The 13,268-nt window shown below is 47.3% G+C and overlaps 1 protein-coding gene across 1 annotated transcript in view; it reads left to right on the top strand.

The window, feature by feature from the left end:
* LOC135826815 (uncharacterized) overlaps positions 1 to 12,126 on the top strand; it is a 75,270-nt gene extending 63,144 nt beyond the window's left edge. Inside the window, exons 17-21 of the mRNA XM_065339418.1 lie at positions 529 to 1,206; positions 1,840 to 2,517; positions 3,821 to 4,498; positions 4,818 to 5,037; positions 7,724 to 12,126. Of these exons, the coding sequence (XP_065195490.1) occupies positions 529 to 1,206; positions 1,840 to 2,517; positions 3,821 to 4,498; positions 4,818 to 5,037; positions 7,724 to 11,291 (5,822 nt within the window). The 3' untranslated portion in view covers positions 11,292 to 12,126. The remainder of the gene's footprint in view (positions 1 to 528; positions 1,207 to 1,839; positions 2,518 to 3,820; positions 4,499 to 4,817; positions 5,038 to 7,723) is intronic.
* Positions 12,127 to 13,268: the final 1,142 nt, after the last annotated feature.

The following is a 13,268-nucleotide window of genomic DNA, read 5'->3' as shown; positions in this document are numbered from 1 at the left end:
CTTTTACGGTATAACCTTTCCCACCGCTTGCTGGAAATGAACTGTTGGTGATGTGCAAGCCGGAGTGTTGCAAGCAACAAACTTTCTCATTCTTTCTGAACTCTCCAATAGTTTCCATGGATTTTTGGATTGTATTTTTCGCTCAGGAGCTAGTAGTACTGAAATTACTAAAATAGCATGTGTTTTGGTCATCAATGGTAGTCAGCTATAATCGTCGGTTTTCGCATCTGGCGGCTCTTATCATAACATTTTATCCATTGGATGCCAGAACAGTACCATGTTATCATACCATTTTTTTGAGTCCTGGAAATGGTGCAAGCCAAACATCGGACATCAAAAAGTATTTTGCTGTAGTCTAGAGTGAAAAGTTAGCCTTGTAGTTTTGGCAATTTCCAAAGTATGCATGTACAGCTCTGAATGAGTCATTTTACATCTATTTCAGCCACCCAACCACCATCGCACACTACGCACACTAACAACTATTTCACAATGGACGATTTTCGATTTCTCCTTGTTTGTTTTGCACAGCTACTCTCGGGAATCTTGCCGTTCCCCTGCCTGGTCTTCAAGATGTGTCAGCTAATGTACGCAATGACATCCAATCATATCGTTATTCCATTCTGATGTGGAATGAAAAGAATCAGTCATTGCTGCCAACAGGTCTACAAGGCACTGGTTTACTGGCTATGCAGTTTCCAGTTTTGTTAGAGAATGTGACATTTGGTTACTATGTTGCTGTCATTGATGGTCTGAGAAGCAACAGCACCAGTGACCGTGGTACTAGCGGCAATGATAAGTTATCACCTTCATATTCATCATCAATGGTTGTAGCAAGCAGTGCTGTGAACTTAGACTTTAACTACACTGGCACCACACCAAGTATCCCTGGAGTTACTGGTGTGTGGCGTAGCTATGAATCAACGGGTGATAACACTATCGACATCTTAAAACCACCATCACCACCAGCACCATTAATGGATTCGTATGATGAAGTTGTGTTTGTCTTCAAGAATCCAGTAATGAATCGTACAGTTGTGGTAGTGAAGAGTACAAATGATTCAAGAGTGCAAGTACCTGTTGAAGAGTTAGGTGGTAGTCCAATTCAGTATAACTTCACATATACTTACTCAACAGCTGCTGTGGCTGGTGACAAGAGAAAGGAAAATGTCACATCTACTACATCTCCCATCTTCACTTTCCAACCAGGTAAGGCATGACATGTGCAGCTTAGGTTTAATTTGGGTTACTGGGTTTGTGGTAATTTCCAGGAGAGCCATTACCATTCAAATTGGTGCATGCCAGACAGGATGGGATGATTTCAGATATAACCTTTCCCACCGCTTGCTGGAAATGAACTGTTGGTGATGTGCAAGCCGGAGTGTTGCGAGCAACAAACTTTCTCATTCTTTCTGAACTCTCCAATAGTTTCCATGGATTTTTGGATTATATTTTTCGCTCTGGAGCTAGTAGTACTGAAATTACTAAAATAGCATGTGTTCTGGTCATCAATGGTAGTCAGCTATATACCATAATCGTCGGTTTTCGCATCTGGCGGCTCTTATCATAACGGTTTATCCATTGGATGCCAGTACAGTACCATGTTATCATACCATTTTTTTAGTCCTGGATATGGTGAAAGCCAAACATCGGACATCAAAAAGTATTTTGTTGTAGTCTAGAGTGAAAAGTTATACTTGTAGTTCTGGCAATTTCCAAAGTATGCATGTACAGCTCTGAATGAGTCATTTTACATCTTTTTCAGCCACCCAACCACCATCGAACACTAACACCTATTTCACAACAGACAATTTTCGATTTCTCCTTGTTTGTTTTGCACAGCTACTCTCGGGAATCTTGCCGTCCCCCTGCCTGGTCTTCAAGATGTGTCAGCTAATGTACGTAATGACATCCAATCATATCGTTATTCCATTCTGATGTGGAATGAAAAGAATCAATCATTGCTGCCAACAGGTCTGCAAGGCACTGGTTTACTGGCTATGCAGTTTCCAGTTTTGTTAGAGAATGTGACATTTGGTTACTATGTTGCTGTCATTGATGGTCTGAGAAACAAGAGCACCAGTGACCGTGGTACTAGCGGCAATGATAAGTTATCACCTTCATACTCATCATCAATGGTTGTAGCAAGCAGTGCTGTGAACTTAGACTTTAACTACACTGGCACCACACCAAGTATCCCTGGAGTTACTGGTGTGTGGCGTAGCTATGAATCAACGGGTGATAACAATATCGACATCTTAAAACCACCATCACCACCAGCACCATTAATGGATTCGTATGATGAAGTTGTGTTTGTCTTCAAGAATCCAGTAATGAATCGTACAGTTGTGGTAGTGAAGAGTACAAATGATTCAAGAGTGCAAGTACCTGTTGAAGAGTTAGGTGGTAGTCCAATTCAGTATAACTTCACATATACTTACTCAACAGCTGCTGTGGCTGGTGACAAGAGAAAGGAAAATGTCACATCTACTACATCTCCCGTCTTCACTTTCCAACCAGGTAAGCGAGAGATAGTGCCTTTCCTCCATCCCCCTCCCCATCCTACCTGCCCTCCTTCCTCTCCGACCCCATCCAAAAAACCCTTCTCTGGGTACAAGATGTTTGTTAAACGTGAAGTGTATTGAATGATGGTATTTTGGTTGTACAGTAGGTATCGGTTATAGCGTGGGTGTTTGAAAAACGACATTTGATTCATATTGCCTATATTTCTTACACACGATAAATCACGTGTGACATATCATATGCACGTGTGACATCATACATGTACATGTACATGTATGCGCGCACGTTTGGCATGTAGACACGTACACATGATACACGTACACACGGATCAATTAGACACACGGATCAATCAGACTCGCGGTCGTGCTAGGCGACTGCGGGGCAGCGGATACGAGAGAAGTCAGAAGAAAGAGTCCGACTGGACAGAAAAAGTGATTCTCCAATGCTCCCTTGGACATAACTCTCTTTTTGTGTTGAATATTATTGTATTGAGTATGCACAGATCACAAAGCACAGATGTTATTACTACAGGCGATACACTTTGCACTAATCTGGCATATTTTGCTACACAAAATCCATTCTTAGGGCCAATATATTCTACTATGCGATAATACTGCTTGTAAGAATAAATATACACATAAAATATGTAAGAAATGTTGAACAAAAAATTGTACTTCGAACTAGTTTTCGGACAACACTCCTCAGGAAGCTACGTTGTACTATTGAAAAACAATCCAGAAAGATACTAATAAAGAGGAATGGAGTGAGAAGAAACAACACCTATGAAAATGATAATCCTAGCACTAAGGTAATAACAGGAAAAACTGCGAAAGCACTTAACGAACTTGTAAGGACTACTAGTATACTGTGACACAAGATATGACACCATGGCCAACCAGAGCCGAATAGACAGAAGAAGCTGCTACTAAAACAATTTCAAACGAATAATGCTGTCCTTCTGGACACCCAGATTAGGCATATGAATACGTTGCTGTCTGGTGTATTGCTTTGTGTCATCTGTCTGGTTCATTGATTTGTGTCATCTGTGTTTCCTTATGTGCATTCATTTCTGCAAACTGTGCGAATGCGAAACTCTGTGTACTTACGTGTGCTTGCGGGTGTTGTGTGTGTGTGTGTGTGTGTGTGTGTGTGTGTGTGTGTGTGTGTGTATACATGTGTATGTGTATGTATATGTGTATGTATATGTGTATGTATAATTATGTGTATGATTATGTGTATGTGTATGTGTATGTATATGTGTATGTATGTGTATGTACATGTGTATGTGTGAATGTTACAGCAACACATGGGATACTGAACCTCCCTCTCCCTGACATGGAACAGCTAGACCGGTCGGTCTGGAAATCTGTGCAGACGTTCAAGTACTCCTTGACGAGGTGGAACGGCACGCATTTGGACAAGACAGGCCATAGTGGCCAGGGTTTGCGACACGATGACTTCCCAGTCCAGTTCACAAACACCCAATTTGGCTATTATGTCGCAAGTGTAGAGGGCGTGTCATCGGAGAATGCCACGGTTATCCGTGCTACCTTTGGCCTGGACTTCAACTACACGGACGTTGAGATCCCTGCGATTCCTGGCACATGTGCCGACGATAGCCTTCCTGAGTGGTTGGTGATCGGAAATGACGCATCTACTGGCCAGTTCTCCTTGCCTAACCCCACCTGTACTGTGCCTGCAGGAACTAAGGATAGTAACACCAGCGTTGGCCATGGTTACAGTGGTGCAGGTAACACGCGTCCCTATGACAGCATTCGCATTAGATTTACCGACCCAGACACCAACAGGAGTGTGACAGTGGTCGTGCCGATCTCCAACCGCTCTGTTCCGATTCCGGCAGAATTTGTGCCGGGACGGGTAAGCATAGACTTCCAGTACGTCAACTCCTCGTCCGCTGGCAATGTGACAAGCCCCTGGTCACCTCCCTATGTGATAACCACTACAAACTCAGTGACAGGTGAGTCTATTCATATCAAATTGATCACGTAAAAGTAATCCTGCTTATGTGTTGTCTGCCTTGCATGTATCGTTGCAGTCGCACAGCACACATTGCCTGGAACAAATAGTATTGCTCTTGGCGAATTTGGGCTCATTGTATTTCTCTCATCAAGAGCTTTCCAATGAGCCCAAGACCTTCAAAATCTTTGAAGTAGAACCAAAGTTATGTTGTCTGCCTTCTCCTGTATGATTGCAGTCACACCGCAGGCATCGCAGACATCGTCCGAAACAGTATCCAATATAATGTGTGTTGTCTGTCTTCTCCTGTGTCATTGCAGTCACACCGCATACATCACCTGCAACATCTAGCACTGCCGGTGGCGAGGAGGAGGGTAATCCTGCTTCTACTACTGACAACAGCTCCTGGGTCGTGCTCACTAGCATTGGCGCCGTGGCGGTCCTGCTGCTAGCCGTGGCTGCCCTGGTCGTCAAGCAGCGCATGAATAAGAGGGCCGAAGAAAAACGTGCCATCAACCTTATGACGCGCAGAACTGGAAAGTAAGTGCCGTATCTCACTCTCTTTGGCTGTTTGTGATTGTGTGCGGCTTAGGGGGAGCGCATTGGCGCTTGCTTCGTATGTTGTGGGAGGGCGGGCTAGTGGGTGTGGGTGGTGGTTCTGTGCATGAGCACATGTGTGTGTGTGTGTGTGTTTGTGTGTGTGTGTGTATTTGTGTGTGTGTGTGTTTTAGGGGTCAAACGGGTGTACCTTTAACTAACGAACGGGTAATTTTCTTAACGAGCGGGTTAACGGGTACCCTTTAGCAGCCATATTATTTTTTTGCGCATTTCTCACATAAATCATGATTTTAATTTGTATATTCTCAGGTTGTATTTTGATACTACATTATGATTCGCAATTGATTCGTGTATCATTATTATTATGGCAATGAAGGTTCCAAATGAATGTCATCCGTGCATTTGCCCATGTACATAACTTCACAGGCAGTTACTGACAATCGTACATGTAGATGGTCCTACAAGCTACATGAATTTTGATACATGTACGCAAATCAACTGCAGATCGATGTGATTCAAGCCATGCAAGGACAGAGTGGTTTAGCAAAACTTCCGTGATCTCGCGCAATCCTATTTGCTATGTTCGCAGAGAACTGGTACTCGTTGCATTCAGAAGATGTTCGTGCCCATAGCTAGCTGGGGTGCCTGACACAGCTGATGTGCTGCTGGCCAGCTAGCTGCTAGTGCTAGCTTGTTGAACTCGTGAAATGAATCTTCACAAATCAGTAATCTTGTATGCAATATTTTGAACTACTTTTCAGCTCGTCGATTGAAGGAACAAACTACAACCATGTCAGAGTATCATACATGTAGCTACCACCTACGGACATCACCGTTTGTGACACTCCGACTGGTCACTCAGCCTAGTGACACTAGTTCATCAAGTACTGTGGCAGGTTCGATGTCGGAGAACCAGCGTAACTTTCTAGTTACTCAGCTGCCACCTCGAACGAGTTTCAAGTCTTGCATTTTCTCACATCACAATCAAAAACCTCCAGTACGAGGATTTTTACTTGCACTAGAGTGGAGAGAACAACTGTCAAGTCTGTCTTTCAGCCTGCTCCTGCCTGATAAAGTCGAAAGCGGGAATGCACAGGAAAAAGGAAAAGAGTATCCGCACTCCTATTTTGAGTCTTGGAATACGATAGGGTCACCTTTTTTTTTTTTTTTACACCCTTTTACTAACGGTACCTGAGATTAACGGGCGGGTACCCGGGTACCCGGTACACCCATTTGACCCCTAGTGTGTTTGTGTGTGTGTGTATGTGCTTATATCAGATCCACTCTGATTTAGCCACCCACACTAGTACCAAGTATTACCTTCACTGGGGGCAGGGGTACCTGCAGTTGGATCCCGGGACGGATACCCTGATGCCGTCAATCCTTTTTCTGCACCTTGTCCTCACCCACTTACTGAGGTGTGGTGAGCCCAAAAGTGGGATCATTTCAAGTCCACCCTAGTTTGGGGATTTCAGGGGGTGTCGGCCGTTGGGTGGTTCAATGGCCAATTGAGTCATCTTTCCAAGATTCCTTTTGAGTCTCTCTCCCCTCTCCCGGGTAGGCAAAGCCCGATTTTGCCAGGGAAGCTTCGATATTTTGCCGCATAATTTTGCTGGCTCATCGTCGATATTTTGCTTTCATTTTGCCAGGCCACTCGATATTTTGCTCCCTTTTTGCTCCAAAGTTTGTGTCACATGTGGGAAAACTGACCGAAAGTGGGTCACGTGTTGGCAAAAGTGAGAAAAAGTGAGTCACGTGTTGGTAAAACTGTGGGAAAATGAGTCACGTGCACCGTATAAGTGTAAAATCTCCCAATTTCCAGCGAACAGACCGATATTTTGCTCCATTTTGCCAGCAAATTCCCTTTCAAAATTCTTCGATATTTTGCTAGCAGAATTGCTAGCAAAATCGGGCTATGCCTACTCCCGGGGAGACCCACGTGACCAGTTTTGGCAGTGAGCAAGTACAAGTACAAGTACAAGTGTGTGTGTGTGTGTGTATGTGTGTGTGTGTGTGTGTGTGTGTGTATTGTGTGTATGTGTATATGTGTGTGTGTGTGTGTATGTGTGTGTATGTGTGTGTATGTGTGTATGTGTGTTTGTGTATGTCTGTGTCTATGTGTGTGTGTGTGTGTGTGTGTGTGTGTGTGTGTATATGTGTATGTGTGTATGTGTGTGTATTGTGTGTATCTGCATGCTAAAATTGGTGGTGGTCAATTCATCAGCCTTGCAAGCTGTTGAATGGTGTAATCCCAGCACAAGTTGCTATGTCTATCGCAATCATCGCTTCTGCGATGGGCAGGTCTGAGGTCTGAGGCATGCGAGTGCATGTGTGTGTGTGTGTGTGTGTGTATGTGTGTGTGTGTGTGTGTGTGTGTGTGTGTGTGTGTGTGTGTGTGTGTAAGTACGGGGAAATTGTTCAGCGTAAGACACCCTGGATGTAATGTTCATTTCGATGCATTTTGTTTTAAAGCACGTCGTCGTCGTCGGCAACCACGTACATATTCTTCTAGTTCCTTGGTCCTGTTTCTTTTCTATAAGATTCTTCTTCTTCTTATCATTATTATACAAAGAATTGTACAGAGCACGCCTAGGCCGCTGTCTACATGTGTGTAATTGGTTGATCTGATGTTTTGTCTGCTCTTTGCCTGTACACTCACTCTTCACAGCGACAAGACGGACTGGGAGAATGAGTACTTTGATGACGGCATGCGACACGAAATGAACGACCTGTTTGGTAGCCCCGACCCCAACTCAATGGTAGACACTGACCTGGACGCTACTGATGAGCGTAGAACTGCAATCGATGACAGAGAGAGCTCGTCAGTGAGCAGTCAGTCTCCTGAAAACCGTACCGGTCACAAATTGGCAAGATACGCAGCCAACTGGGACGAGAATGCCAGTCCTCGCCTCACTCAGCGGACTCCAAGCTGCTCATCCGAGTTGGATCTGGGCGATGTGGAGGCCGACCCAACTGCTGATGCACGCGATGGAAATGGACTGGCCTCCAGGCCCACCGGCGCCAGCAGCCAAGGAAACAAGAGTAAGCCTCGCAAGAAGGACCAGAATACACTGCGCAAGGCAGCTGCCTTCCTCAACATGATGCGATCCGGCAGCAACAACAACACAAGCACCACTGAGGATGCCGTTGATGATGACCGAGATGTAGCTACTGCCCTGGGCAATGAGGGGGAGGGGCAGTTTAGTCTGGGCATGGATGGAATGCGTTCGGACACATTCTCTACTATGGAGGAATGTGACCCGGTGTCAGGTTTTGAAGCGGAAGAGTACTCGGACTATGGCGATGTCCTTGATATGCTCCACGGTGCCGACTCCAGAGAGTCCAGCACGGACATTGCGGACTACGATCTCTTCCAGCGTCCACACACTGGTGGCTCCATGAGTCCTCAGCCATCTCTCACTGACAGCAACACATACAGCACGGCGTTTGGTTGTGATCGTCTCGACGCACTCTACGATGAACTGTCACAAACCTGGCTCTGCCAGGACTGCTTTGCCAATCCGGACACGCGGAAGGAGATCAATGAGGGTGCCTATGCCTGTGTGCACAAGAAGCGTATTCCCAACCCACACTTCACCAATGCGGGAGACGATCGTGGACTAGACGCCGATTCCGTGCCTGCATTCGGCAGTGACGGCGAAGAGTATGTGTACACGAGCGTGAAGAACAACTATTTAGACTTCCAAGCGCCAAAGTCCTCACAAGGCTCAGATTGGCCGTCCAATCCAAGGAACCAGTGTCACTCCAACCCGTCTGCTCACAGCCGCCTCACCTTGTTACCAGGCGCTCCTCAGCCACCTCCTGGTACCCAAGTAGAGGATTTCATGAGCCACGGTGCAGACTTTGTCGGTATGAGCGACAACGAGAAATCCTACAGTGACCCGTACGATCATACAGTGTCTGCACCCGATCCAGACTCTCCCTACTCGAATGCCAACCCACTAGCCAGTAGACTACGTAAAAAGCATAACCAAGATCTGCCAGGTGACAGCACTCTTATCCAGTCTCCTGACGAGTACGTTCAGTTTGCTCCAGGGCCAAATGGTGCTCTGCAACCCGTCATGCCCTCCACCGCCACCGCCGCCACAGCAGCAGCAGCAGCAGCAGCAACAGCTGAGCAGCAACAGCAGAACACTGGGGCACGGAATCCGAAAAGATCCGTATTGCCAGGACGACCGCTGTCCGCCCTGGAGAACGATGCTGACTCTGCTCCCGCCACACACGAAATGAGCTCCACTGATTCGAATCGCTATGTGCACATACGCACGCCCACTCACTCGATCACTGCCGCTGCTGCCTCATCCACTGCTCAAACAGGCACTGACGGGCAGCACGACAAACAAAGCAGGACAAGCGATGGCAACACCAGCTCGAGCGTACAACCTAGCTCAATCCTGGAAGCACCACTGATCTGGGGAATGGATCCCAAGCCAACAGCAGTAGCTAACAATACCGATGCCAACACCAACAACAACAGCAGCAGCAACAACAACAGAAACAGCAACACGCCAACAAAGCAGACCACTACTGGCAATGAGGATAAAAACAATACCAGCAACGAGCCACTCGTGTGGAATCCTCCAACTTCAAAGCCTACTGATCTGGATGCTGACAACACGGCAGTCGATCAACAACAGCCGCAGCAGCAAAGCTTTGACAGAACTCAAGCGGCACATTACCAGAAAGATCGGCAAAATAATGGCCGTCCCAGCGTTACTTCCGAAGAGGCTGGCCTCTGGCACGAGCTAGGAGAAAACGGTCACATCACCAGGGACGATGGAGGTCTACCAGAGGCAAACGGCGAGACACTCCAGGTACTTGATGAAGTCCTGGCTGACCTGACGGAGGAACGTTGGCAAGGAGGGTCCGCAGCTGGTAAAGATATCTTGCGAGATTCCAAGTCAAAGCGTTCAATCCTTGGCAAGCGAAAAGGTAAGGGCCCCAAGCAGCCCGCACAGAAGGACCTTCGTGAATGGCAAGCTGACTATGACGAGGGAGGTGATGACTACATTCTGTTCCCAAACACGGACGCACCTACGGTGGAGGACCGGTCCAAGCTCCAGCAGTTCAAGCGTGTGATCTCTTCGCGCAAGAACGGAGGCGGGGGTGGCAGTCATAAGGTGGCGCCAGTCTCACACAGTGCCATGGCGGGTAGTGACAGTGACAGTAGCGAGTACAATGCCATGGGTCCCGACGGTGGCCTAGGCCGGTCCGACCACGCTATGTTTACGTTCAATGACACCGTTAATGACGTTGACCTGCATGGCCACATGGCGGAGGAGGCAGACGCTGGAAGCCACTTCACCAACAAGAGAATCGCTCATCTGAGGAAGTCGGAGCGTAAGCAGGTGCGACGAGTAAAGTCATTCAATGACATATCTAGCAAGCCCAGCATTGCTACGGCTGGTTCAGTAGACAGCATTGTTGACGACATTCTGGTAGAGCGGTACGATGTATTCAGTGAGGATCGTCTCCGCCAGCCGGGATCCAATGCAGATACTGAGAACGAAGAGGAGGGTGATTATGAGATGTTCCCGGCCGATACGTTGAAACGCTTCATGCCCAATGCGCAGAAGGCTGAGATTCGAAAATCGGAGTCAGCCACCGATGTCTTCGGCCGTGGACTACTGGGGAAGCGTGCCAGCAGCGAAGACAACGGCTTTGAGTATGGTATGCCGAACAATGGCGTACTGTCCTTCATTCCAGCCAGCAGTGGTGACACGGCCGACGCGTACGATGACACTCTAACCTTCCCAATTGCTGCTGGTGCCTCTCTTCCTGGGAATGCACGGTTGGCGGGATACGAGAGTGCTGCGAATATCGCCGCTCCTTCCGCTGAGAAGAAGGCCAGGAGTGATCGTTTCTGGACTGCGGGCTACGACGACGTGGTTGCAGCCCAGCCCAAGGACAAGACGGGCAAGAAAGGACAGAAGGAGCAACGTGAGTCCATCGACATGATGGACGAAGACTTGGAGGATGATGACGACCTGCATTGTATTATTCCCACGGCAGCCGCAAGATCCGTCTTCATCAACGCCGCGCAGAAGACGGAGCCGGGAATAACGGCGGCTGAAGCCATCGAGCGCGAAGACCCGTACGCCCTGACCACGAACCTTGAGAAGACTGAGAACACGTCACTGATCAAGCAGGCCGAGCATCGCATTGTCAGCAAGATGAGTCTGCGTAAGAAGAAGGGCAAGAAGGCGGATGTGTAAGCACTGTGCCACACAACACTGACACCTGGACACTGGTCAGAGTGTGCGGTGGCAGGAGTATGGGAATCAAGCCAGCCACTGCCCTCAGACCAATCCGTGCAGTACAGATAAATATAGGATAACGCTGAAAGCAGGAATTGATGCTTACCATAATGCCAGCACTGTGACCTTTTAATTAAATAAATTCAACACCCACCTATTATGCGGAGGCTCGTCTGTTTGCCAGCCAAGGCCGGAGATTGGGAAGACACCAGAGCAGCTCCTTTCCACGCTGCTTGCCATTAGTATAATGTAATTTGTTTAATTTAAAATGCGCTGCCTTCGCCTGCCATCCACTAGCCACAAGTAAAGGGCTTCACTACGTCTTTATAATACCGCTCATGCTGTAACCATAATTAGACTATAGTGCGGAATAGTCAATTTCTCACCACGTCTGGAAAGAAATTTTATAAGAAAGTTTTATATTATCATTTCCATGGAAATTGCTCTGTTGCTCCCACGCATATTGTAGCATAATTATCGAAAACCAGTGTAATCGTGAGTGGTTCGGATGATCTCCTCTCTTTCTCACTCCTGTGCGCGGCCCTTGGAAGGTCAGGGTCACCAACATTCTGGTTTAGAGTGCTATTGTCTGATGCCACCATTCTTGTCCATTACCTGTTTGAGCCGGTCAGCATGAGGCTATGCAGACTTCTCTATTCTCAGTAGACACCTCTTTTCTGGTTGATTGTTGTGTTTTGCATTTCTGGGTCTGCTGCTGCTGCTGCTACCACTCTACACATCTACTCTTGGTTGTACTAACTAGCAAGTGATGTCAACTGTTAGTAAATAGTATAATAATTATTATGTACTAATCCATGCATGTGGTGCTGTGTTTCCTGTGGATGGTTGCAAACACGTGGATCACTGTGCTTATGAGTCAGTGTGTGGATCACTGTATGCGGTGGATGGCTGTGAGTCAGTGTGTGGATCACTGTATGCGGTGGATGGCTGTGAGTCAGTGTGTGGATCACTGTATGCCGTGGCTGGCTGTGAGTCAGTGTGTGGATCACTGTATGCGGTGGATGGCTGTGAGTCAGTGTGGATCACTGTATGCGGTGGATGGCTGTGAGTCAGTGTGGATCACTGTATGCCGTGGATGGCTGTGAGTCAGTGTGGATCACTGTATGCCGTGGATGGCTAGTATGAGTCAGTGTGGATCACTGAATGCCGTGGATGGCTGTGAGTCAGTGTGGATCACTGTATGCGGTGGATGGCTGTGAGTCAGTGTGGATCACTGTATGCGGTGGATGGCTGTGAGTCAGTGTGGATCACTGTATGCGGTGGATGGCTGTGAGTCAGTGTGGATCACTGTATGCCGTGGATGGCTGTGAGTCAGTGTGGATCACTGTATGCCGTGGATGGCTAGTATGAGTCAGTGTGGATCACTGTATGCCGTGGATGGCTGTGAGTCAGTGTGGATCACTGTATGCCGTGGATGGCTGTGAGTCACTGTGGATCACTGTATGCCGTGGATGGTTGTGAGTCAGTGTGGATCACTGTATGCCGTGGATGGCTGTGAGTCAGTGTGGATTACTGTATGCCGTGGATGGCTGTGAGTCAGTGTGGATCACTGTATGCCGTGGATGGCTGTGAGTCAGTCTGTCCCTTTGGAAAAACGCGGCGAAGAATTCAAAATTCCGCGGCAAATTCCGCGGGGAAAAGGGGGGTTTTCTGCAGCATTTTCTGCGGTAAAATCAAAAATCTGCGGCACTTTCTGCAAGTTTTTCACCCTCCTGTTAGAGGATATGACAACTAGTCGCATGAAGGAGCACTTTTCATACTATCCTTTGCAGTCACAAACTGAATAAGAGGGAAGAATTTTGGAGAGACCTGCACTGGCAAGAGAAATGTGCTCAAACAGATCGCAAAGTAGTTTTTCTGCTGCTTTCTGAGTAGTAATTTTAGTAATTTACCCTAAAAATTTCAGATTCCGCG

The sequence above is a fragment of the Sycon ciliatum genome, chromosome 10, assembly GCF_964019385.1.
Source record: "Sycon ciliatum chromosome 10, ocSycCili1.1, whole genome shotgun sequence".
In the NCBI taxonomy this organism is placed as follows: domain Eukaryota; kingdom Metazoa; phylum Porifera; class Calcarea; order Leucosolenida; family Sycettidae; genus Sycon; species Sycon ciliatum.
Note: the sequence above shows the minus strand (reverse complement) of the source record. Positions and strands in the feature narration are given on the sequence as shown.